Here is a 23,018-nt window from a genome sequence, read left to right as displayed (position 1 = left end):
CTGCTTTTTACTCACTGTAGAGATTCTAGCCTGAGAATGTGGCTGATACCCTCTGCAACGTATCGAGATAATTTCAGCTTTGCTTACAAGAACAAGTTGAAAGTGTGCATTTCTGTTGCTGTATCAGTCTACGTACTAAGTTTGGCCCCCCCTTTTATTATTTTTTTTGACTGCTTCATCCTCCAATTTTCAGCAAATAATGTGAGAGAGGAGCTTGAATATCCATTCAAGTGTGATGCTACTCATGCTTAAATACATGAATCTGAATTATTTTTTTCTTCACAGTACAGAAGTTTGTTATAAAAGATAGTCCAAAAACTTATGCTCAAAAATTTAGGATTGCAATATGCTTTATTAAAACTAATCTGTGACCTTCTCTGTTCTGTTTGAATAGACTGGTGTATGGACCGCACTTCCGAAGATTGAGCAAAATTTTTTAAAACCACTGCATGTAGGACTCAATATGTCAAAAGCCCACTATGAAGCAGAAATAAAGAATAAGAAAGAAAATAGAAGAGGTCAGTTGTTTTCTTTTTTTCTTAGCTTTGTTCATATTTAGAAACTTCAGAAATCCTTTGGAAACAAGGAATCGGTGAGTGCTGTATGGATGTCCCAAATGGTAATTCAGTAGTTGCTGTATTTGATATTAATAATTTTCATAATTGGTCAGAAAAATCTGAACATGTTTATCTTACACATTTGTAAACCTTACGGAAACTTGATAGAAATGTCACATGAAGACCTTCAAACCTTGATCTGCATTTATACTTTGGATTTTAAGGTTGATGGCAGCGTCTAAATCTCTCTGAATATATAGCCCTTAGGTTTGATACTAGGTGTGAGAGGTTAACATGAGAAGAAATAATTTGCATGGCAAATAGGTGCTCTCTTAAAGCCTGAGGGGAGTACGTTCTGGATTTTTTTTTTTAATTTTTTTGATCTTACACACAGGATCAGATTCTGCTCTGGGTTAAGCAGACACATTCCACAGGGCATAAGAGCTGTAGCTGCTTTAGGCAACCTCTGTGTATGTCAGATCCTCTGTTCCTTTGTGGTCTTCAGTATAATTAAGACAGACCAAGGAACTTGCTTCTGGTACCAAAAATGCCAGTACAGCTTTTTGCCTCTAGTCTTGTCTTCTGTTGTTGTAAACTGTGTAAGTATGAGGCAGAGACAGGGAATTTTTCTGAAAGCAACCTGTGGCTATCATTCTAAAGGGAATCCTTTAAAAGCAGGAAGCTTTTTTCTTTTAAGTCTCTTACGTTTCACTAGCCTTAGACAAAGCATAAAGAGATTTGGGAGAGAACATCCAACTTGTAACATTAAATGGTTTAGTCTTTCTCCCAAACGTAAACATTGTGTGCATTACGTCGAATTTCAAATATGCGGTCTGAATGTGAGAAGTTTTTCAGACTTGCCCTTGTAGTTTTGCCTGCTGCAAGAACCTGCTTGAAACAGAGAAGCCTGCAGCCTTTTCTTAATGTCTGGATTCATTAAGCTAAAGAACCTCCTGCTGTCTCTCTGGATGTGGAAATGTTAAATATTTATCAAAAAATTACCAGCTTTAGTAATTTTTTTTCTTTTTAAGGAGCATTTCAGCTATATAGAATGGTTTTGAGTTGCTGATATTGCCTGTTTAGTACTATAGTCATGTGTTACAGGAAGTGTAGAGAGAGCATCCAGCTCACACTGTCTTCCCCTTAAGGTTCAGCACCTTCTGTCCTGTGTTTGGTCAATCCCTAGGTTTGTGGGTTTTAAAAATGACTGTCTAGAAATGCTAATAGCATGAAAAGAATATATAACATAAAAGTTTCATGAAACAGCAGCCTGATCTCTGGTTGGTTATTTTCTTCTACAGAGACACATAGTTCTAACACAGTTTGTTCTCTAACTGTTAGTGGGGAAAAGATGCCTGCCATGACTACTGAAATGCAGCTTCAGGTGAGTTTGCGTTTCTTTCAGAGTTATTCAGAAGTACTGAAATTTTCTTTTTAATCTGGAGACAAATGTATAGTGGGTAAACAAAAAAAGATTTCTTCTAATAAAAATAACAATCTCCTTTTGTCATTTCAGGTTTTACACTCAGCTCTCTTCACGTTTGATTTAATAGAAAGTGTTCTAGCTCGAGTAGAAGAACTCATTGAAGTGAAAATAAAAGCTGTAATGGATGAAAATAGTTAGGTCAGCTGAAGTATTTAAATTAACGTACTTCTTACAAGATCATTTTGATTATAAGACTTCAGTTGGAAAGGAGGCTGCCAACCTTTAAAGAAGAGCAATTTAGAGTAGCCTCTAGAAGAATTGCAAATGCTGCTCTTTATAAGTATTGTTGCTGGTATTTTTTTATTTTGTTTTGCTGTTGTTGTATGGGATTCACAGAGATGGCCTATTTACTACAGTACTCCTCTTCAGAATTTGATGCTTTTCCTTAAGTTTATAAACTAAAACCAAGGGTGGATTGTTTGGGGTTTTGGTTTTTTGGGTGTTTTTTTGTTCTTATGCTGTGGCAAGGAGGTATGGCTGTGTGTTATTTTTTCTGTTAATTTTCAAAATTTGTTAGATAATAGTTGCTGACTGCTGTTGTGAATTACAAAGATTTTTATGAAGTGACTGGAGAACCATTAACTAAAAAGCACTGTTTAAGCACAAGGTATTTTTATTAGCACTTTTAAATGTTGACAAACAAGCTTCTGTATTTACAAACAGGACTGTAAGGTATAGATAGATAATAGTAGAAACACTATGGCAAAGGAAGCCAGGTTTAAAGAAAAACAAATCAACTTTGAACCAAATAAGATGTTAAAACTTATTAACATAAAGCCCCACATGCTGTATAAGATTTCATACATATACCTGTTCATGCATGGGAAACCTGTATTTTGGAATCATTTTGATCTTCATTATCTTTATTGATAAAGTTTTAAGATACATTAAATATTTGGGATATTGGGAAATTATTGTAAACAAATGAACTCATAAATTCAGAAGCAAGTTAAAAATAAGGATCCCTTTTCTATAGTGCAGTTAAACCACTTTTTATTTTCCTTCAAATGCACATTTGGTATAATGTATTCTATTTTAACTATATAGTTTTTGATATACATTTTCATTCCAAATGCATAATTTGTATGTATAATCTTTTGAAATGTAACTGTCTTTTTAAGAACATTCCATATTTTGTATAAAATGTAGCCACTCTATTTATGAATAAAACCCCCAAATACTAAATTAATTACAATGCAACTGGTACTCCTGAAGCATCTTCCAAACAGGACTGTTTTCTATTATTTGGGCTTTTGTCATTGCCATTTTGTAACGAATATCATCTGCTCGTGGCTTGGAAGTTACCTTAGAAGAAAGAAAAATATTATGAGTAGGACACAGCAACTCTAGGTAATAGAACATCTATTTTTCAAATAGTAGAAATGTAAGATTATTCAGCAGTAAAATTTGAATCATGTTTTCTGAAGTAGGTATTTAGGAATGATGTACACAGATGTCATTTGATGTATGCCTTTAGGTGCATGACCAGTCTTAAAATAACCAGTCCCATCAGCACTGCATTTGATTATCTGGATAGTATTTCAACAGGACTTGGGTATGGTAGCTCAGGATTAGACTAGTGGGACAGTATTTCTCCCTTGGCCATGCCTGTTAACCTGCGGCAAAAAAGTTCATTTTGTAAGCCCTATACCAGTTAGGAATTCTCTGACAAAAGGTGAGCTCATTAAACTGGCTTTGCACTGCAAAGGGTAAGAAATAATGCAATGGCAAGCAACAGATTTGTGATATGTACTATTACTTCTTATGGGCCTGTCCTGTTGATGTTTGGTGTCATTCTGAAGAAGCAGAAAAGCAAATTCAAATTTATAGGATCAGCAATAATCTTAGAAGCTTTTAGGTTAATGAGGTATTAAGAGACTGGGCCAGACATCAGTAGATTCCATAAAAAGTTCAAGTACAATGTTCAACATTGGAGTAAGTGACAACTTTTGCCATATAATAAGTGAGAGATAGTTTACACACTCTTAAAATGATGAATACTCTGAATAGGTTAATGCTTTTTTTTTTTTTTTTTTGAGATTTATTTTATTTTGAGATTCCCACTTCAGGAATGGCTAAAATGTAAATCTGTATTTGATTCCTAACATGTCATTCGACTTGCTCTTTTTATTTTTGGTACATGGGAGGCTGCTAGTATCTAAGTTAGAATTTTAATGGAAAAATGTTCTTTAACGAGGTTCAGTAAATAGATTTAATTAATAATTTGTTGATGCATACCAGATGTGTTGTAGATACATAGATAAAATACACTCAACTTGTAGAAATAATGTACTAGTGTGCACATCATTAAAAAATCCACAAGTAGAACTTTCAGATTGGCATTTTTAATTTACATTGAAGTTCTCTCATATTTAGATCTTGTGCTGGTTCTGCACTAGTAAATGAAGTGAAGCCATCCTAACTTAACAGTGGTAAATTAGAGCCAAAGTAGCTCCTAAATATCTAATTTGTCTTCATAGATGCTATTAAGATCTTTTGAAGTTAAGTTTAACAATGAAGTCTCTGCTAAAGAATCAGAGTAACAGCCCTATTTCAATGCATTACATGGATTGTGGTCAATAGGACCCAAAAAGTTCCATTAAGGAAAACCAGATATTTTATAGTTCCTGGCTTTTCCTGGCTAATATGCTTCTGAAGAGCTAATATTTTAAAGTATACGCAACTAGACTTACCTTAGCTATAGTTAGCATTAGCTTAACAGTTTCAGCAGTGTTATGAGCTGGTATTATACGTAGATTACTGCCCAGGAATCTGCACATCAAAATAAATGAAGGTTAAGAGTACTTTTAGAATGAACATTTAACTTGTTATGCCATAAAACTCCCACATGATATAAACAACTTCCTACTGTGCCTCAGCACAAGTACATAGAAGATTGCTTTTATCTTTAAAGGCAACTGGAGAGTTCATGCTGTTTGTATAGCCATCTGTCCCATTTCTGTACCAGTTGTTTAGCTGGGATTTGGAAGGGGCTCATTTCTTTTCCTAGGGCTATTTGCCAATCAATCAACACTTCTTAAGCATGTGTACATTTGGATAATTAAACTCTCTTCTGCTATATTGTTCAAGACTGTTCTCAGTGCCAGTAAAAAATGTTTGGGTTTTTTTAATGGCTTTGGAAGAACACCGGAAAGTATCTAAAAAACACTGTGCTAAAAATACTTTGGAATTTGAACTAAATCTTTTAGTGTACTATCTAAATATAGCAATCTGTAGGTTGGATGCGATTAAGATAACAGGATATTCTGCTACAGATTTCATGCAAAGACTTGTTAATTCAAATAATTTAACCTAAAATTCATTCTTTTTCTATAAATAATGTTATTCATTTGCATTCATTCTCGAGAATGGAATGTGAAGACTTATATTAGTATCAGTTGTCATTTAAGGCAGTCATGGAAGAGAGAGACATGAAAGCTTAGGCAAGTACAGAGCCTCTCCTTAAGACTTCTCTCTTAAGTGTGTTGTAACAATGACAACAGTTAGCATTGCTGCCATTTTCTGTTGTAGAGCTAAAACATGATAGGGATTAGCAACAACGAATGAGGAATTTTAAATAATAAAAGATTTAATCCAAATGAAGTGCCCAGCTGCTCAACTGTATACTCCCCTGTGACCACCCCTTGTGACTACCACCTGTTCTTGCCCTCAATCTGTTTGATGACTTGGACTCATTCGCATTAAGGCCCATGCTGGTCAGATACCTGATCTAAACTTGGCTGCCCGTTCTTCTAATGAGCAAAAATAGGTGTTATAGGCAGTGGCCTTCCCTAAGAGTAGGTACTCAGGTCACTTGTTGAGTTTTACTAAAATCTGATGGAGAAACTGTGGTTTGATTTACATTTAGGGATTAGGGAAATAAATAGATGTGACTTTGCTAATACTAGCAATGTGCTAAGCAAAGCATGAATGAATGAAGTGCAACAAAGAAATAATTACATGTACTTACCTAGATCCATGAAAACCCCATTTCTATCAATAATTTTGCTTCCAATTACAGCAGGTCTAAATTTAGTTTGTGTTTCATCAATTTGATCAATGGGCAGAATAGTGGCCATTAGAACACAGGGCTGGTCTTTGCTCCAAGGTGTTTTGAAAATTAACATACAGATTTACTGAGGATATTAGTGTCATGCTCATTTGAGCACTGATGATAAAGGTTCCTTTTATTCTGCTTCCCCCATGATATATACAACCCTACATAAAGCGTTCATGTTGTTGAACAACAATCTGATAATGTTCTTGTTAATAATAATAAAAATCCTTCCCCAACTGAAACAAAATCATAGATAAGCAGAAAGAAACAGTAATATAGGAAGACCTGAAAATACCAAGGGGCTTTGGTTTTTTTAACAGTTCTAACAAGTGACTTGTAGTTTGAAAGCATATGGCACAGATTTCAACCCCACCAATGCAAAAGCTCAGTCAGTAATTTCCATACTACAGCAGAACTCCAAGCTGCAAGGTAGTAAAAAAGCACGTGCATCTAAAATATAATTGTGCCTCATCAACATCAATTTGGTATGGCCTGCAATGACAAAACTATTATTTTTATTTTAATAAAGTTACTGACTTGCCAAATGGAATATAGTTTTAAACCATCACATTTGTTAGTGATGAACACGTGCACAACATCCATTGCACATAAACACAAAGGAGATAGAGAATTGGCATTGCCATCAGCTGAATAACATGTTCTTGCTGAATGGTGGCAGAGCTTTTAAGACCTCTCATGAAAATTTATGGAATTTTCACAAATGGGTAATAGATTTCCTGCATTTCATCCCATACACTCTGGTAGTCATCAGCATTTGGCAGTGTGCCCAGGATTTAACGGAACTGGTGCTAGTTTCAAGGAGGTAAAGATCAAAGACTTCTTTAGAATAGTCACTTCTTTGATGTCAAGAGTGAAAATCAACTGCAGTTAGGACTAATGTATCTACCAGAAAATGCTTCTGACTACATGTTTGGAGCACAATCTGATAACTGTTGTCAGCAGGTATGTACTAAAACATGCAAGTTTTCAGGCTTCATTGGAAATCACAGATAATGTTTTAAACAAACAGCTTTGATGTCCGGTGTTACACTTTTGCTATAAAATAATATTATTTCAATTGTTGTAGTTCTGTATAATACACACTGTTCCAAGTAAACATTTTAAAAGCTGATAAATAATCTCTACTTTACAATATAGCCTTTTCTCATGAAGGAAACTTGCTTGTTCTGTTTTGAAAATGGCTGAAAGGTGCTGACAGAGCTAAGAAAATTGCCTGGTTTTCCAGTTCAAGAGATAACTTTAAAAAGAATTACATTACATAGCCCTAAAGTGATTGAAAGGGATGTTATTTGCTCTCTTTTGCAGAAAGTCATCTTTTGTTACCTATGACATATCAGACTGATTCACTTGGTATTCTTTGCCATTAATAAACATATGCTTTAAATAATTTTCCAGTGCATTAGTAAAATAAAATTCATATTCCTGAAAATAATTCCTAAAATAATATTCCTGAATCTAGGACTGCTACTTCATTTCTTCCTAGCAATAAAAAGTTTGGGTTGATGTTGAAATCATACCTTCTCTGAATCCTAAACATGACATTCCATTCTTCTGGGCCGTAAAGAGCAGCTGACAAAACCAAAAAACTGTTCCGATGAATGTTTATGAAATTCTGAATTCTTTTGGAAAACTGTTCTTCTCCTGTCATAAGCAAGTCTTGAATGTCTGACAGTATAAATGCAACACCTATTGAAGAAATTGATGTGAATGTACACATCATGGCAGTAACGTGATTTAAGTTCTCACCACAAACCAGGAAGTAGAATTCTTATTGCACCATTAGTTTAAAAGGCAATGAACAAAACACATGAATGAATTTACGTATCTTGACAATGAAATGCAATCATGAGATTTGGCCTAGTCCTTATAGTTCAGGAAAACTTAAGATAAAGGATCTTGTCTACCTGTCTTAAGTCATTTTCTGCTCTAAAAAGGAAGGGTAGATTTTTCATGTTTGCAGTTTCAGTGATTTCCTGATCAAAGCTGCTCAAGGAACCCTCTCCCTAACTCCTTTGCTACCACCAGGTCTGCAAACTCAACTTGGAAGATGAAAGCCAAGGGCCTTGGGTCACTCTTGTGTTTACAGCCATGAATACTAAAGATCCTGATGGCTGTCTTACATGTTAATGGTGCTCAATGTGTTTGCTCGGTTATAATGAGAATTTACTAAGTTCAGCTGATGATCACCACATCTAGTATAGCTGTTCTACAGTATGTCCAAATAAAGTAAATACCAATGAACACATTTCATCCCCAGAGTTCTCTGTTGAATCCTCTGATTTACATACAATCACAGCACAGCTCCTTCCACTGTTGCATGACATTCTGACAAGGCAGATTTTATTCAGTTCAGTGTAGCCTACAACAGGGCCTAATCTTGTACCCCATGGGAGTTTATGAGTTTAAAAGCATAAACTTCAAAGTACTGTACCAGAAAGGGAAAAAATCACGGATCCAATTTCTACTGATTCTGAATACCGAACTCTGTGTTGTTGCCTCTGTAGAATTGTAGAAATTTCATGATTCTAAATAAATTTTAAAGGGTTATTTTTAAAACATGATCTCAGCCAACAAGTTAGAAATATTTAAAGCATTGTCTGAATGATTACAGATAGAACTTTAGCATCACTGTTTAGAAAAATATTTTTTATTCCACTTGCAATAAAAACCTGAAATGTTAATTAAACTTTTTCAGTTAATGAGATTTTGAAATACTTGCATTGGAAGTTATCAAACAATGGCAATTTTGTATGCAGCCATTTCAGTTTGCCTCAGGAAACTTTTGCATAATACATAAAGAAGCTCAAACATTTTACAGTCTATTTTTGTAAGATGTGCTAAAGGAGGATTTACAGAAGTGAGGAACATACGGTAGTGTGTTTCTATGATTCCAATTAATTAGACTGCATTATTTTCACAGATGTCAGCATTTCATTTAGAAGATAGTTCAGAACATCTGTATGGGACATGATTTTCTTTAAAGCTTTTTGACAGAATGCAATCCACTCAGGAAAACTAGAACATTGCACTATGCAATATAATCATCTACAGAATGGAGCGGGTTTGGATATATTTCTCAGCCTGCAAAAAGCATTTCTGCAGTATGTTCTACAGAAGCTGCTTAAATACATTTTAAAGGTTAAATCATGGAATCCTTTTTAGCTAATAACGTGTTCTTTAACCTACACATTTAAAATGTAGCCAACCTGCCTATACAGGGAAGAGTACAAAATAAAGTCAGGCTAGCAAGTGAATCCTGAAGGAGACAGTAACCAGAAATGTTATGTTTTATTGGTCTGGAGAGGGAACACTCAATGACAGCTGCTTATGAGGTATAATTACAATTTTGGAAAAACTCTCTTCTTCAAAGCCACTACTGACAGTGAATTATTTAATGCACAAATATAAAATAACAGCTATGAGAAAAGAATAGCTGCACAGGGAAGAGAAACTCATAACCAAAACTGATAGAAAGCACTACCTTTGTAAGAAAAGCCATCTTAGATTTGTATTCAGCTGTTTCCATGGTGTTGCTCACTGAGAGTCCTTACTAACAGCAGCAGTTTTGAGTAGAGCTGGGGCTCATATTAGTAAGAATGAATTATGCTGGTAGAGCTGATGAGATCACTGCCCTCCAATACCTCTCACCATATTATGGATTAAGTTGCTCTTGAAGCAGTTCCCAAACTGGAACAGCTTACAGGCCATCATGCCAAGACAAGCATGCAAATAAAAATAGGCTTTAAACTGAGGTGATGCAGGAATTATTTCAATACCATTCACCCATTTATACAGCAGAAATGGGGTGATAACCTTGTCAGCCAAGCTAGTGTAAGATATTTGTGAATCAAAGCCCTCTTGCCTCTAAATTCTCTCCAGCTGGCATGAAATTTGCCTCAGCTGCAGAAACTAATTACCAGCTCCTTGACATACCCTTTCACTTTACTGGGGAACAGCCTAGGCTGCTGATATTAAGAGATATAAATCCATATCTGTAAGGATCACCATTTTAAACTGACCAGCACACTTACTAGTAATAGTCTACCCCAGTGTTGATACTGTATAGTAGAAAATCAAGTGCTTAGGGAGAAATCCAGAAAATTAAAAAAAAAATCTGACGGAATTATTTATAGTGCTAATAGAAAGCAGCATCAGTGCAGTACAAAAATGATGAGTCAGGAGGACAATCCTAAAGCAACATAAGCCAGAACAGCAAGTGGCAGGAATACTAAATAGGTATGGAAGCAGCTAGGAAAAAAGCCACACACACACAAAAAAAAAGGAACCAGTCCTATAGTGGAAGTAACTTCAGAGTAATATCACTGTTTTATCCTCAAAAAACTATATTAATTGGTATTGAATAAAAAATTTCCATGTATAGAATATAAGAAATGCTTCTTTCAGTGTTTCTTAGCAAGTCAGATGCTGCTCTTAGTAAGTGGTGTTGTACCTGCAGAGCTGTACTCATAATAACTGTTGTTACCCATCTTGGCTGTTCCTGCCCACCACTTTCTGCCATTTTTTTCAAGGGTTTAGTGGTTCTGCAGTGAACTCTCAGGTGCCACCTTCTGAAAAGCCTGGAAAAAGAAAGATTAAAAATATATTATGTGCTAATTAAGGAGGTGAAATATTTAAGGCATGCAGATCCATTAAAGATCTGATTAAAAACCAGGGCACTGTCCAATTCCCCAGAATTTACACAGATGCCCACTAACCCTGAACTAATTTAAGATAGCAATTAGGTACCTAAATGGCTTTAAAGAATCTGCATCTGAGAACAGGGAGAGCAGCATGAAGAATAAATTACTTCAGAAAAACATTGCTAAAAGCACTTTAAACGAGTAAAGAGCATCTGCCCTGTTTTCAAAGGGTATGTTTGCCACCATGTATGTTTTACACTAAGATAATTTTGGGAAGGCTGCTCTGGGCCTGCAGAGCAGCCTGCCATGCTGTGGGCCTGAGCACTAGCTTTTTTCATGTGTGTTTGTATTTTACTCTTTTGAAAATACTCTTGGATATCTATCTGCCTTGGCAGGCGTTGCTATTTCAGCAGGGCTCGTGTGGTGCAGTTGGGGACACTGAAGCTGCGCGGCAAGAGCCTGTGGCAGCCAAGGGGCTGAGACCCACCTCACCTCACAGCCCCTCACCTCACAGCCCAGCCCTGAGGCGCCCGCCTGTGGAATGGTGGCACTGCGTGCCACGCCGGCCGGGCTCGTTTCCACAAAACCTTTGTGCCAGTCGGTTCCCAGTGTAAGTTTTAACCTGGCCTCTCCCCGTTTTCAAAGCCTGGAAAGGCGAAAATGAAATCCCTGCGAGGCCGCCTGCTAAGGCTGGGCAGCGGGCGGGGACTCCCCGCCCCGCGTTTCCCGCCTTCCGGGCCCCGCGGCACCCCAGCGCCGCCGCCGGGCGCGGAGCCCTCAGGCGGCAACGGGTCGCGCACGGTGGGACCGTCCCCTGGCCGCCGCCGCTGCCCCTTACCGGGGACGTGCAGCAGCTGAAACCAGCTTCGCCTCACAGGTCTGAGAATGAAGAGATGGCAGGCAAAAGTTCCCACCGGCCAAACGAAGCGCGCGTACCTCACTGCTAAGAAAGTCACTCATGTAATAAGTAACTAAAGGTAATTTGCTGATCAACCAAGTTAAGCAAGAGGAACGAACCCATTGTGGTGGTCTTAAGAACTTCCTATTTAACAAGAAGAGACATGTCCACAATGTTATCTTGCTACACCAAACGTGGGAATGTCCTGTCTGACAAGAAAGCACAATAACAGAAGCAGCAGAGGGGCGTACTGAAGATGTCAGAAGCGACCTCGGGGAAGATAAAAAGAGCTGCTCAGCTTGCTTGAATTTGCATGCCGTTGGTGGAGCAGGAGACTCCCCGGCTACCCAGCCCTGTTTTGCTTACTTGTCGCTTGCTTTAATAAATCAAATTTTCTAATTGGCCAGTCTCTCATTTAATTGGACAGGTAAACTATAACAACTCAGGCCTCAGTGGGAGGTGAGGAAGCACCGAGGCCGCTGCCTTTCTGCCGGCCTGCTTGACTCCTGTCCACCGCTCTGTGTTTCCCTGCAGCGTGTGGGGACTGGCTTCTGCTGCTGAAAACCCTGCCATCTCCTCAGCGTCCCCATAAAAGTCTTCCAGAAGCTTGGTGTTGGCCTGAGAGACTGCTGCTGCTGCAGAAGTATAGATTGTGTGACATTTTTAGATGATTGAAGGGACAAACACGTGGAAGGACATCTGGCAGAACAAGTGGGTGTTATGAACAATGGTGGTAATAAGTCTGCTTTTGCATAGGAAAAGATCTTGAGGGAATGTTTTTAATGGACAGCTAATTCTGCAGCTATTTCTGGGGAAGAATATTCCAAATTATGTTCTGTAATACCCTAAATATAGAAGCTACACAGTACAAAAATGTGAAAGCAAGAAACAGCACCAGTTTTACTGAAAGCAAAATACTAAGAATGTTGGAGCTTCTTTTTTTGTCATGTACAAGGAAACAGTACTTCTTTTACATGGTAAAGAAGAGCTGGAGTGCAGAATCATTAAAAGTACTGAAAAAGAGCATTGGTTTATAGCTCTGGTCTTCACCCAGTATGTGACTCTAGACTCAACCCTATCTACTGAAACGAGTATTTTTACTGAAAATCTGATACTGTAGTAAAAGCTGTTCCTTTTAAAACTCTTTGGGCATTTTAAAATAATAATAAAAAAATCTCCTTTCTGTATTAAAAATAATACATTTAAATAGCAAATTGTCTGGTGTGCTTAGAAATAATTAGAAATCTTAATGATTAAAATATTACTTTCTGTTTCAGACAAGAAGTGGATTCACATCTGGTTTCCTACTTGTGTCAAGCCCACCCAAGTTACAGTTAAGCCTCACTGCAAGGGAGCGGAAATGTCATGTTACTTTTGATAGTAAGTCAAATATTTCTAATACTGAATTTTTAAATTTCTGTGGAGTGTAAATGTGAATGTCAGGATATTCAAGGAAAATAACAGATGTATGAGGTATCCCAGCTGCAGTGTTCTGGAGGCCTGTGACAGGACCAACAAACTGTGAAGCTGTTTCCTGTAACACAGTGGAGCCAGATGCTCTGACTGCATACAAAAATCAGGGGTTTAAGAGCATCAGGAATTATTTAAAAATGCAATTATAAAATAATAAGGCAGTTTTATGATGAGGATTGATGATTCCACTGACATCTGCCAACATGAAGTTTGAATTCATGCACACTATGAATGAATTTGTGTTTCAGTACTGGAGAAATCCCAAGGGTAAAGAGTAGGAACTGTTTTGTTGTAGTGGTTATACTTCATTTATAACACTATACTGTATTTGAATTAATATTTTGGAATATGTCTAATATGTATATGCATTAATTGAATTACAACAATTCAGATGGAGAAAAATAATAGGAAGGAACAGAAAGATGATTCACAGTGTAAATATTTTTAACAGGTGAGTAGATTTTTGTCTCCTTCAGTGTAATACAGTTAGAAATGCATGGTACATAAAAGAAAGGATAAATTATTACATTTGGAAAAAAAAATGACACAGAAATTTAAATACTGGATTCAGGCTCCTGGATACCAGCAGATGCCTTTTTCCCTGATAGCCATCCGTCATACATGAAGTTGGACACTCCCCATACCCCACAACTCAAAATACTCACTTGAGATGCATCAAAGTAAAATGATGGGTGAGTGTGGGACAATGAGGAAAACCAAAACCTTAACAGAAACTGCATCCTGTCAGTATTTTGACTCCAGCTGTTACATTTTAACTTGCATAAATTCTGTGCAGCTGAATTGCAGTTGGCAAGAAGTTATACTGGAAACTTAGTTGAATGTATTTCTGCCTGTCATTACATTTGACATAGTTCATATTTGAAATAAACATAGGACTCTTTCCAAGTTTGAAAGTTCTAAGGGGAATGCACCCCACCACCTCCTGTGTAAGAGCCACCCCAGCCTAACACTCCTCTGGCTCAAGCCAAGCTTATGCAGTGGGACATGCTAAGCCCTTGAACTACAAACCGCTCAAGGGGCAATTCTGGTAGTAGTTTGTTTTGCAATGCTATTTGAGTCTGAAGCGCACTACGTGACTTGGCTTTCTCTTTTTATGAGCCTAATGCCAGACAGCCCATTAAATATAGCTTGGATTTCAAGCAAATAGTTTTTTCTGGATTGTGTATTCTTCAGAGCATTCTTACCCCCAGCAGTTTAGCTTCCAAAATGTGACTTTGAGGGATCCTGTGCTATCCGCTATTATGAACTAAATTTACTACTTATAGTTATGTCTGCTGTGACAGTTTCTGACATTTTGCTAGTCTTAGCTTTAAATCTCAAAAGCATTCCTTTTCCATGTACCTACATGGTGCATTTCACATATACGTGAAGCTGCAAGAGAGAGAAAGGACAGGGCTGTGTCTGGGAGCATATTAAATAACCCCTGGGAGCGGAGCAGACAACCCCATTTAGGCAGGAATAGAAAGATCTTGGGATTAGAATGCCCATATGATAAAGATAATGGCTAAAGTACGTGAATGAATAACTAATTTATGACAAGGCAAAATCTTTCATCAAGTTAGTGTTTTCCTGAGCTCTCAGGCCACATCCTGCATGTTCTAAGTCAGCACCATTTTTTGATTTTGTAGCGCAGTTACATGGGTATCTTCCTTCCGTATAAATTTTTATATGAGAACTGCTTTTTCATCTTCACACACATCACCTGTCTTGTCCTCTGATGACATGACCCAAGAAAAAGTTTTTTCCTTTTAGAGGAGAAAAAGGTGAAGTTCCACTAAACAGACAGAAAAGGAAAGAACACTTTTTTTGCAATTTACAGAGCACAGATAAAAATTGATGGTAGCAGTTCACAAGTTCAATGAAGTACAACAACTCAGCATTTAAGTTACACATAGGATTTATTATTTTCTGTCATACAGAAATCAACTAAGAATCTTTAGTATGTAGCATGGGGAAGAAAGCTTGTGGGACTATGCAACCATACAGAGATTCTGGAAATAGAAACTGTTCACAAGGAGTCATTTGGAAATATAGTTAACTGAGGCCCCAGCTAATTATCTAGGTTTGAAAAGCAAGCGGGCGAAAAACATGCAAGCATTCACTTCTGAGAGTTTAACACCCTCCTCTCACTCTTCCAAAGACTGAGTGGTCAGGATATTCTAGGACCATAAAGCCATGGACTACAGGTAGTTACTCAAACTTTTATCCAAATGCATCCCATTATACATATATAGAGTTAATCTTGATTAGTAGAACATGATAATCCAGAATACAGAGACTGAAGTTTCCTCTACCACACAATAGAGGAGGATATTTTGTTACAGGTAAGAAAAAGGACATTTTGTTATCTTTGTTATCTACAGAGATCTTCTGGATCTTTGTAAGATCCACCTTGACTTACAGGGGGATCTCATGTTCATGTACATGAAAATTACCTCAGTCTATGAAGATAACAAAAAGTTTTTACAGTGCCTACACTGGATCTGGCATGTACATATGGGTTGTCCTGTGTATATGGCTCTTAACCACATTGATGTAATTCTACTGAGAGGCAGGATGCCATGCTGCACTCAAAAGAGGAGTATTAAAAGAAGTGAAGAACTAAAACTATTTCATTAAACACAAGTGTAAGAAAATCACACAAATGACTAAATAAGGAATGCATAAATGAGGATGCTGTAGATTTAAGTAATTTGGTGAGATCAGTCTCAAAACTGGCTTATATGTTTAGAAAGTAAGTTACATGAGCCCAAATTTTTACTCTGGTTACTAGTCTTTCTGTTCGGACAGTGAAAACTATTCTGATCTTTATAAATGTTTATCTGATACCACTCAATAATTTCAGAGGGAGCTAAGAAAAAGTCAGAGTTGCTTTTACTTGTGTGCATAAATATAAAACCTGATGGATTACCAGGGTAATCAGGCTCAAATCCCCAAATTTGTAGATGTAAGCCTCTGTTCAGGTTCACTAGAATATGCACTCACCCTAATCCAGTTAAGTCATCTTCTGTTAACATACAAATACTATTGTGGCCATCTATGTCCTCGTAAATATAGCTAGTTACTGAGTTATAGTCACCCTCCCCCCCCCCCCCCCCCCAATATTGAGGCTTCAGTTATTGAAGATCTGATCAGTATTCATATTTTACTGCAATAGCAAAAGATCTTTTGTTGCATGTAATGCAAAAAGTTAGATTTCTTAGGACTTTAACGGAACAGTCTTCTGAGCTGGGAACTTCAGCAATAAATAGAGGTGAACAGAGAAGCCACTTAATGGAATTCCATTATTAATTATTTCATAGTTTAACTGCGTCCAGATGGTTCACCAGGATTAGAACCTCATTACATTGAGTACCATATAAAAACACAAGTATGCACAGTGCCTGCCCCCAGTGCAAGTTCCATTATGTTTTCTGAAAAGTGAACTTTAACCTGAAAGGCAATCTGCAAATGTTTAAGTGAATTTGCTCCCATGTTTGCAGAACTGTGACCTAATTGACTATACAGTATGGATTGCAAAGCAAAAGGAAGGTCAAATGCAAGAAATAAACAGGTGTGTGTGTGTGTGCATGCACTGTATAGCTTTTTAAGTTATTAGTTACCAAAGGTTAAAAAAAACCCCAACAAACAAACCCAGTATTTTTTCCCAGTTGATAGCCACTTACATAAATCACTTCTGTCTGCTAGAGGTTTACTTCCATTATACACATACACAGTAGCCGTCGATGGGAAGCTTGGTTTTAAATTAGCCAAAGAATAGTTTTAGCTGTATTTTTTCCAAAATTGAACACATTCAAGCTTATTTTTCAAACCCAGCATATATAGCTTGTGTTCAAGAGGTAGAGCTGAAAACCAGTATGGATTTTCTGCAAGAGACGAAAGCTTCTTAATTATACTGGATTTCAAATCCAAAAGCCCGTTTCCCTGGAATCATCCCTTATAACAAAGCTGCTACTTCTCATTCTGTCTTTTGTCCTCAGTTCCTCTGTAGTCCTGGCAAGAATGTAATCTATCAATGTACAAATGTTAAATCACCCCAGTCATGAAATATTAACAGAATGCATACAGTTATGACTCCTAAATTGAAGTCTTTCTAGCTGCAATTTGTCACGTCTACAATTGTACAATGTTACTAGTAGAGTAAAACTAGAAAATTATGAAATAGATATATTGGAAAAATTGCATTTCTAGTACATGCATTTAATATAGGTAAGGCCTGAACCTGCTTCAGATGAGGTCAACAGGAGTTTCTCCTTTGATGTTACTGGAAGCAAAATAATTCTAAATGTCTTAGTTCTGAGCAACAGATGAACAACATAATAGCAGTTTTTAATTCCTTCATGCAAAGGCTTAAATTTTTTGGAGCAAAGTAGAATGAACATGCTACTGATTATTTTCCAGATGGAAATAATATATATTCAAAGTTTTAAAGCAGTCTCTTACAGTCTGTACCTAGAGCAGATACATTAATTGTTCTCCTTCCACTAGTTCCTCCAAAATAATAACAAAATTTGCAAACTCAAAAATGCAGTGTAATTTTGAAATACCATAAACCCTTAAGTAGTAAATGGGAAATAAGATTATTGAATGTGTACATAAGATTATTAAATATGTATATATGATCCAGAACTTAAAAAATATTGCAAGCCATATTTCTTTTACTTCATTACTAATCTTTTGCAACAATACCCAAAGTAGTTTTATTATAACAAGAACAGTTTTATCTCAAATAACTATTTCCCGTGAGCACCATGTTCTTGCCTGCTGACTTTACTACCATTTTACAAGGTATGGACCTTGATAAGGCCCTAGCAACTTTTTTAAATTTGAAGTTGCCCCAGCTTTTAGCAGGCAATTGGACTAGAGACCTTTGGAAGTCCCTTCAAGCATGCATTTTTCTGTAGTTCTAGGATTTTTCTGTAATTTTTCTGTAATTCTGTGATTCTACATCAAGGTTTTCTAAGAGAAAGAGTGGTGAATATACAGAGTGACCTTTCTACTACCCCTCCCACAAATGCAGACATTTGTCTTTTCTTATGCTTTTACCTGATTACATTTGGTAGCAGACCAGACTGCCTGTTGATCTCATTTCATGCATAGTTATCTCTCCTGATCTTCACTTTAGCTCTCAGTCTCCTAATTTCTTTTCCTATGCTATATAAATATAGTATAATTTCATGGCTTTAAAAAACAAAACAAAATATATAATTAACTGATGTACTTTTCTAACTGTTGCCTCTCTCTTAATGGTTAAGCTGAGTTTCCTTCCTGCAATTCTGTCATACTCTACCAAACTGGCACGTGCTTGCCTTTCTTTCTGAGGAAGCCAATTATTTTGATCACAGTCCCTAAGAACATGTTCTTAACCAGCCTCAAAACTGTTATTTTATACTCATCTGTCTTGTGGTCCATCTTCAACGAAGCCAATGGTGCATTTTTCCTTATATACTGTCATCCTCATTTGACTCCTGTCACCATCTTTGTTTTCCATTGCATCCCTAATTATCTTTTTGAGCAGATCATTTGGAAAAACCTCCACTTTCCTCAGTTTTCTGCAGGGTTCCCAGTGTTTGGGCTCCATTTCCTTCTCCTCTTTTCCCTCTGCAATACGTCTGTCAGCGATTTATTCCACAAATACTATCTTAGCTAGCATCTATATGTGAAAAAGCTGCAGAGCTGCTTCTTCAGTCTAGACACTACCTTTCTAAGCAAAAAATGTAATTATGCCTATTGACATCACCTTTTGGAGGTCTAGCCTATTTTAAACTTAATACAGCCATACATGTGAAACATCCTTATTTTTCAATTTCGTAACATGTCATTCAACGTAGGCAAAACCAGGGTCATTATCTTAAACTCTAATTTCCATGTCCTCTCCTCTCCTCTAAATATCACTAAATTTCTTGTAGGATACAAACATCTTTACCCATTCACATAACGATCTCATGTAGGCTGTCAGTATCACCTTTTGACTGCAACATTATCTTCTCAGGTTTTGACAAAGCTATTTCACTGCTCTTACTCATTCAAAATACTACTGCAAAGGTAAATCCTTAAACATTATTTTGACTATGCCATCTCTTTCTTTAGTTTCTTCACTGATGCCCTTTAACTGTTTCATGAGATGTACATACCTTGTCTTTACTTTAGAGGTCATCCAGGACCTTTTAATCACTATTCACTTGGAGCCCATAACATTAGTTTTGTTTCTATATGAAGTTTTCAAACACACCTTTATCCATTCTCTCATGTTTTGCAGAAAAGGCAAAACAGTAGCAAAAACACTGTCAGGGGGCATGAGCTGGACTCCAGAGAACTCAAGTGACTGATACTATTTAACTTTAACACCTTCCTGAATGAGGGAATAATAAAGAAGGTCAAACAGAAAGAGTTTAGATGGCACACAGGGCTCGTGAGGAAAATAGATCCTTAGCTCTCTCATTATCCAGCCTCCAAATCTCACCCTCCGATTTCCCCTTCTCATAATACATACAGAGGAAAAAACTTACAGTATTTAAATGGATGGTATGCTGGAACCATTGCTAATCAGCTAGACAAATATTGACACTCTCATTTTACTTTCCCATCCTTTTTTTTTTTTTTTTGTCTTAACTTGGATTATAACCACTCTGTGGGAAGTCTTTGTTTTTGTTCTGTGTTTGTACAATGTCTAGCCAGTGGGATGCTAGTCTCATTAAGCCTCACAGGCGCTCTGGTAACGCGAATTAAAAACAATACTGCTTTCTATTCTTGCTACTTCTACAGAGACTATTTGGCTGTGGGAAGTTGAATTCTATGGCTGCATATGTACCAACTGAACAATACACCAAATCCTAATCACTGATCAACCGCAACATTATTAAAGGAATTGCAATGACATAATTGGGGACTTCAGAAGCTAATTTAATTTTCATACAACAGGGAAATAAATGCAAAGTAAAAACAATTAAAAAACCTCTATATGTGATTGTATTTCATAGGACAAACGTGGAACTCTGTGTGCCACTTTTCAGTGTTACTTTTTCTATTCAGTAAGAAGTTAAAAATACTATTTTTAACATAAAGCAAAAGTAAAGTAAAAGTAGACAAAAGGAAGCCTTCTTTCACTTTCTGTCACTTTTCCTAATCCTTTTATTTTCTCCCTTCCATCATTTCAGTTTATTTTATTTAGCATGTGAATGCCCACTACCAGGACATCACCAGAATTTTAAAGTTGATTAAACTTTATCGTAAACAATTTCTAGTCTTTTACTCAGAAACTGAGAAAACAGCATTCCTCAGCCTTCTGTAAGAGCTTCTCTAGAGTTTCATTTTTTACTATGGCTAATACTATAGTTTTCATTTATCCAAAAGATTATCCACTATTGATATACCTGGTAAACTTAAAGGCAAAAAATAGGTTTTCTTGATTATTTGCACTTCTAAAGGTTCTTCTAAATTCCTCAATATGAAGACTGGGGTAAATAAAACATACTACATTTAAAATATTCTGAATTATAATATCTCAGACTATTTATGCTGCTAAAAGCTAAATGAGTAGGGAAAAGATTTTTATTATGAGACTGAACATCTTCCCCGAGTTTAGACTCCTGCTTCTTCACTGACATGAAGAGAAAGGAAGGCTTTCCTTTTTTTTTCCCCTGCCTTGATATTAAGAATGAGATAAAAATTCTTCCTCTATTTATTTTGGGGAAAATAAAACATCACATTTACTTCTGTATCAGAAGTTCAAAAAAGTGGCTTTCTAGATAAAATTATGTTGCCTCAGAGCTCTTGATTTTGTCAGGTCCAAAGATAAGACAAGTTGTAACTTCTTTAGTCGTGTGCTTGGGCAACGTCGTATTTCCACAGAACCAAGAGTTTCTGACTATGAACAGAATGAAATGAAGTTTCTAAAGAAAATTAAGGTGCACCGTTGGAATTGTGCAAAAGCTTGCAAAACTGACCATATTATCAGTGGTTACAGACAGCTTAAGTTGTGTACTTATCTTAAACAAAACCAAACAAAAATGTTAGTGGCCTTTTACTGCCATATGGCACCCACTTCTGAAGGCACTTCTGTTAATGAGTAAGAAGAGATAGAATACTTCCTGTTTAGATTTTAAGCTATGTGAAAGACAAGCCCTGCTATTCTATAAGGTAAATATCTTAGAGGGCCTAACCTTTCAGGGAAAAAACCCCCTGTATGTTTCAGGAGGAGACCTGGTAAGAATTGCAAATAGTTTCTCACTCCCTTCATCCCCCATCAAATAAAACAATAAACAGTCCTATCCACACCCAAATTAATAGCCAAAAGCAGCAGAATAAGCAATACTGAGAAGTATATCCTATTTCACTCTTAGTCGGAAGAATGGTTATGTTGACATTTAGTCTCAATATAAAAGCTACACTAGAGGTATTAATGAAAATGCAGGAATCCCATTAGCCCTCAAAAAAATGTAGCATCTATGAGAACAAACAAAACCAAATTCCTGAGAATCTTGCTATGCCTCAGACAGCATCAGAAGGGTGCAAGTGTAATGAATTGAAGCCTGCAGGCAATTCTAGTCAATGTCAGACTTCTGATGTATCGCTGACCATGACTTCGGACTGAGATATACTGTTGGAGGTATCAGACATACCGGTTTTTAGAACAGGAGCAGCATTCTACCAACTACTCTAAATTAATGGATTATGCCATTAAAAATATTTACTTAAATATTCTTCCAAGAAAGAAACAGTGCTCTTCCTATAGCACAGACTCTCTGAAGTCTTACATTTAAAGGAAAGACAAATTTATTGGAAACTTCCAAACAAAACAACCCAAAAATACAAAAATCAAATCTGGAAGAAACAGATGAAACAAGCTGCTCATACTAATAAGGCCCAAGGTAGATTCATATTGTGACTTTTATCTTTGAACATAAGTATAGGTTTCCATCATCTAAAGCAGCGTCGGCACACGTCACCTTCTGACACAACCATTCTGAATTTTTATTGTTGTAAAATGAAGTCACCAGAGGGGGAAAAAGGAGGGGAATAGCTCTACTAATTGTGCACTAATCTTTAAATTCTTTCTCAATGAGAATATTAAATGTCAGAAAGAAAGATAAAAGGGAGGGTGGAAACCAAGATTTTTCTTTCATGTCATCTAATTTTTCTAACAATTCTAGAAAATACGTGCTCAGAGTTCGTTTTTAGAAAAGACATACATTTAAGTCTTGAAAAATTATTGTACTTGTGATTAAATCTAGATTATAAATTAACATATTTACCTCATTATATCAGAAAGATTGCCTCAGTATCAAGAATTGCTTGTTCTTGACTGATGCAGTATTTCATTATTGTATGGAAACAACTCATCAAAAATAGATTTGGGGAATGGGTTGGAGTTCAGTTGCAAACAGCTGATCACCTTAATGATGGGTTTCCAGTTCAAGAATTGTCCATTCCCCTTGAGGGGACGAACAGTCTTCAGATGAAAAGCTTGCCACTGTAATGCTTGCTGAAGAATCATCAAGTGGAGACATTAGTTCAGTCCACCTACTGAATGTGTCAACTTGTGAGGTACCCTGAGGATTTGAACCATCTCGAGCCAGAAACAGTGTCTGATTGATAAGACATTGTGCTAAGTTAAGGTCTTCAGGAACAGAGTTTTTGAAACCTATATTTGAGTCCTGCTCAGATAACAATTGCCTGAGAAGAGTCCAGTCCTGTTCTGCAAACTGCTGATCTTCAAAATCCACATCTAGAACTGCTGTTTCTGAATCCATCCTCTGCTCAATTGCTTCTCCAACATCCATCTCATATATTGGAGAAAGGGTTTTTGAAGGCCGATGCTCATACATGCAGGTTTGTGCCATTGTGTCATAATCATCTATGTCTC

The 23,018-nt window shown here is 36.7% G+C and overlaps 3 protein-coding genes across 4 annotated transcripts in view; 1 reads left to right on the top strand and 2 right to left on the bottom strand.

Moving 5' to 3' along the window:
- Positions 1-3,206, top strand: part of GLMN (glomulin, FKBP associated protein) — a 22,677-nt gene extending 19,471 nt beyond the window's left edge. Inside the window, exons 16-18 of one of the 2 annotated variants that reach the window (XM_080407109.1) lie at positions 395-518; positions 1,859-1,941; positions 2,074-3,206. In XM_080407109.1, the coding sequence (XP_080263235.1) occupies positions 395-518; positions 1,859-1,941; positions 2,074-2,181 (315 nt within the window). In that variant the 3' untranslated portion in view covers positions 2,182-3,206. The remainder of the gene's footprint in view (positions 1-394; positions 519-1,858; positions 1,942-2,073) is intronic. The other variant, XM_080407110.1, reaches the window with a different exon arrangement.
- On the bottom strand, positions 2,314-11,732 carry LOC308071570 (protein SPO16 homolog). The gene is made up of 6 exons (XM_080407179.1): positions 11,600-11,732; positions 10,572-10,698; positions 8,553-8,646; positions 7,639-7,807; positions 4,737-4,815; positions 2,314-3,348 (listed from the first exon to the last, which is right to left on the bottom strand). The coding sequence occupies exons 1-6, from the start codon at positions 11,719-11,721 to the stop codon at positions 3,229-3,231; spliced, it is 711 nt and encodes a 236-aa protein (XP_080263305.1). The 5' UTR covers positions 11,722-11,732; the 3' UTR covers positions 2,314-3,228.
- The window catches only part of BTBD8 (BTB domain containing 8), a 49,118-nt gene continuing 37,824 nt past the window's right edge, over positions 11,725-23,018 (bottom strand). The window contains exon 18 of the mRNA XM_080407050.1: positions 11,725-23,018. Coding sequence (XP_080263176.1) covers positions 22,549-23,018 — 470 coding nt within the window. The 3' untranslated portion in view covers positions 11,725-22,548.

Source organism: Falco punctatus, assembly GCF_963210335.1.
Source record: "Falco punctatus genome assembly, chromosome: 11".
NCBI classification, from domain to species: domain Eukaryota; kingdom Metazoa; phylum Chordata; class Aves; order Falconiformes; family Falconidae; genus Falco; species Falco punctatus.
The sequence above is the reverse complement of the archived record's forward strand: the minus strand, read 5'-3'. Positions and strand labels throughout refer to the sequence as shown.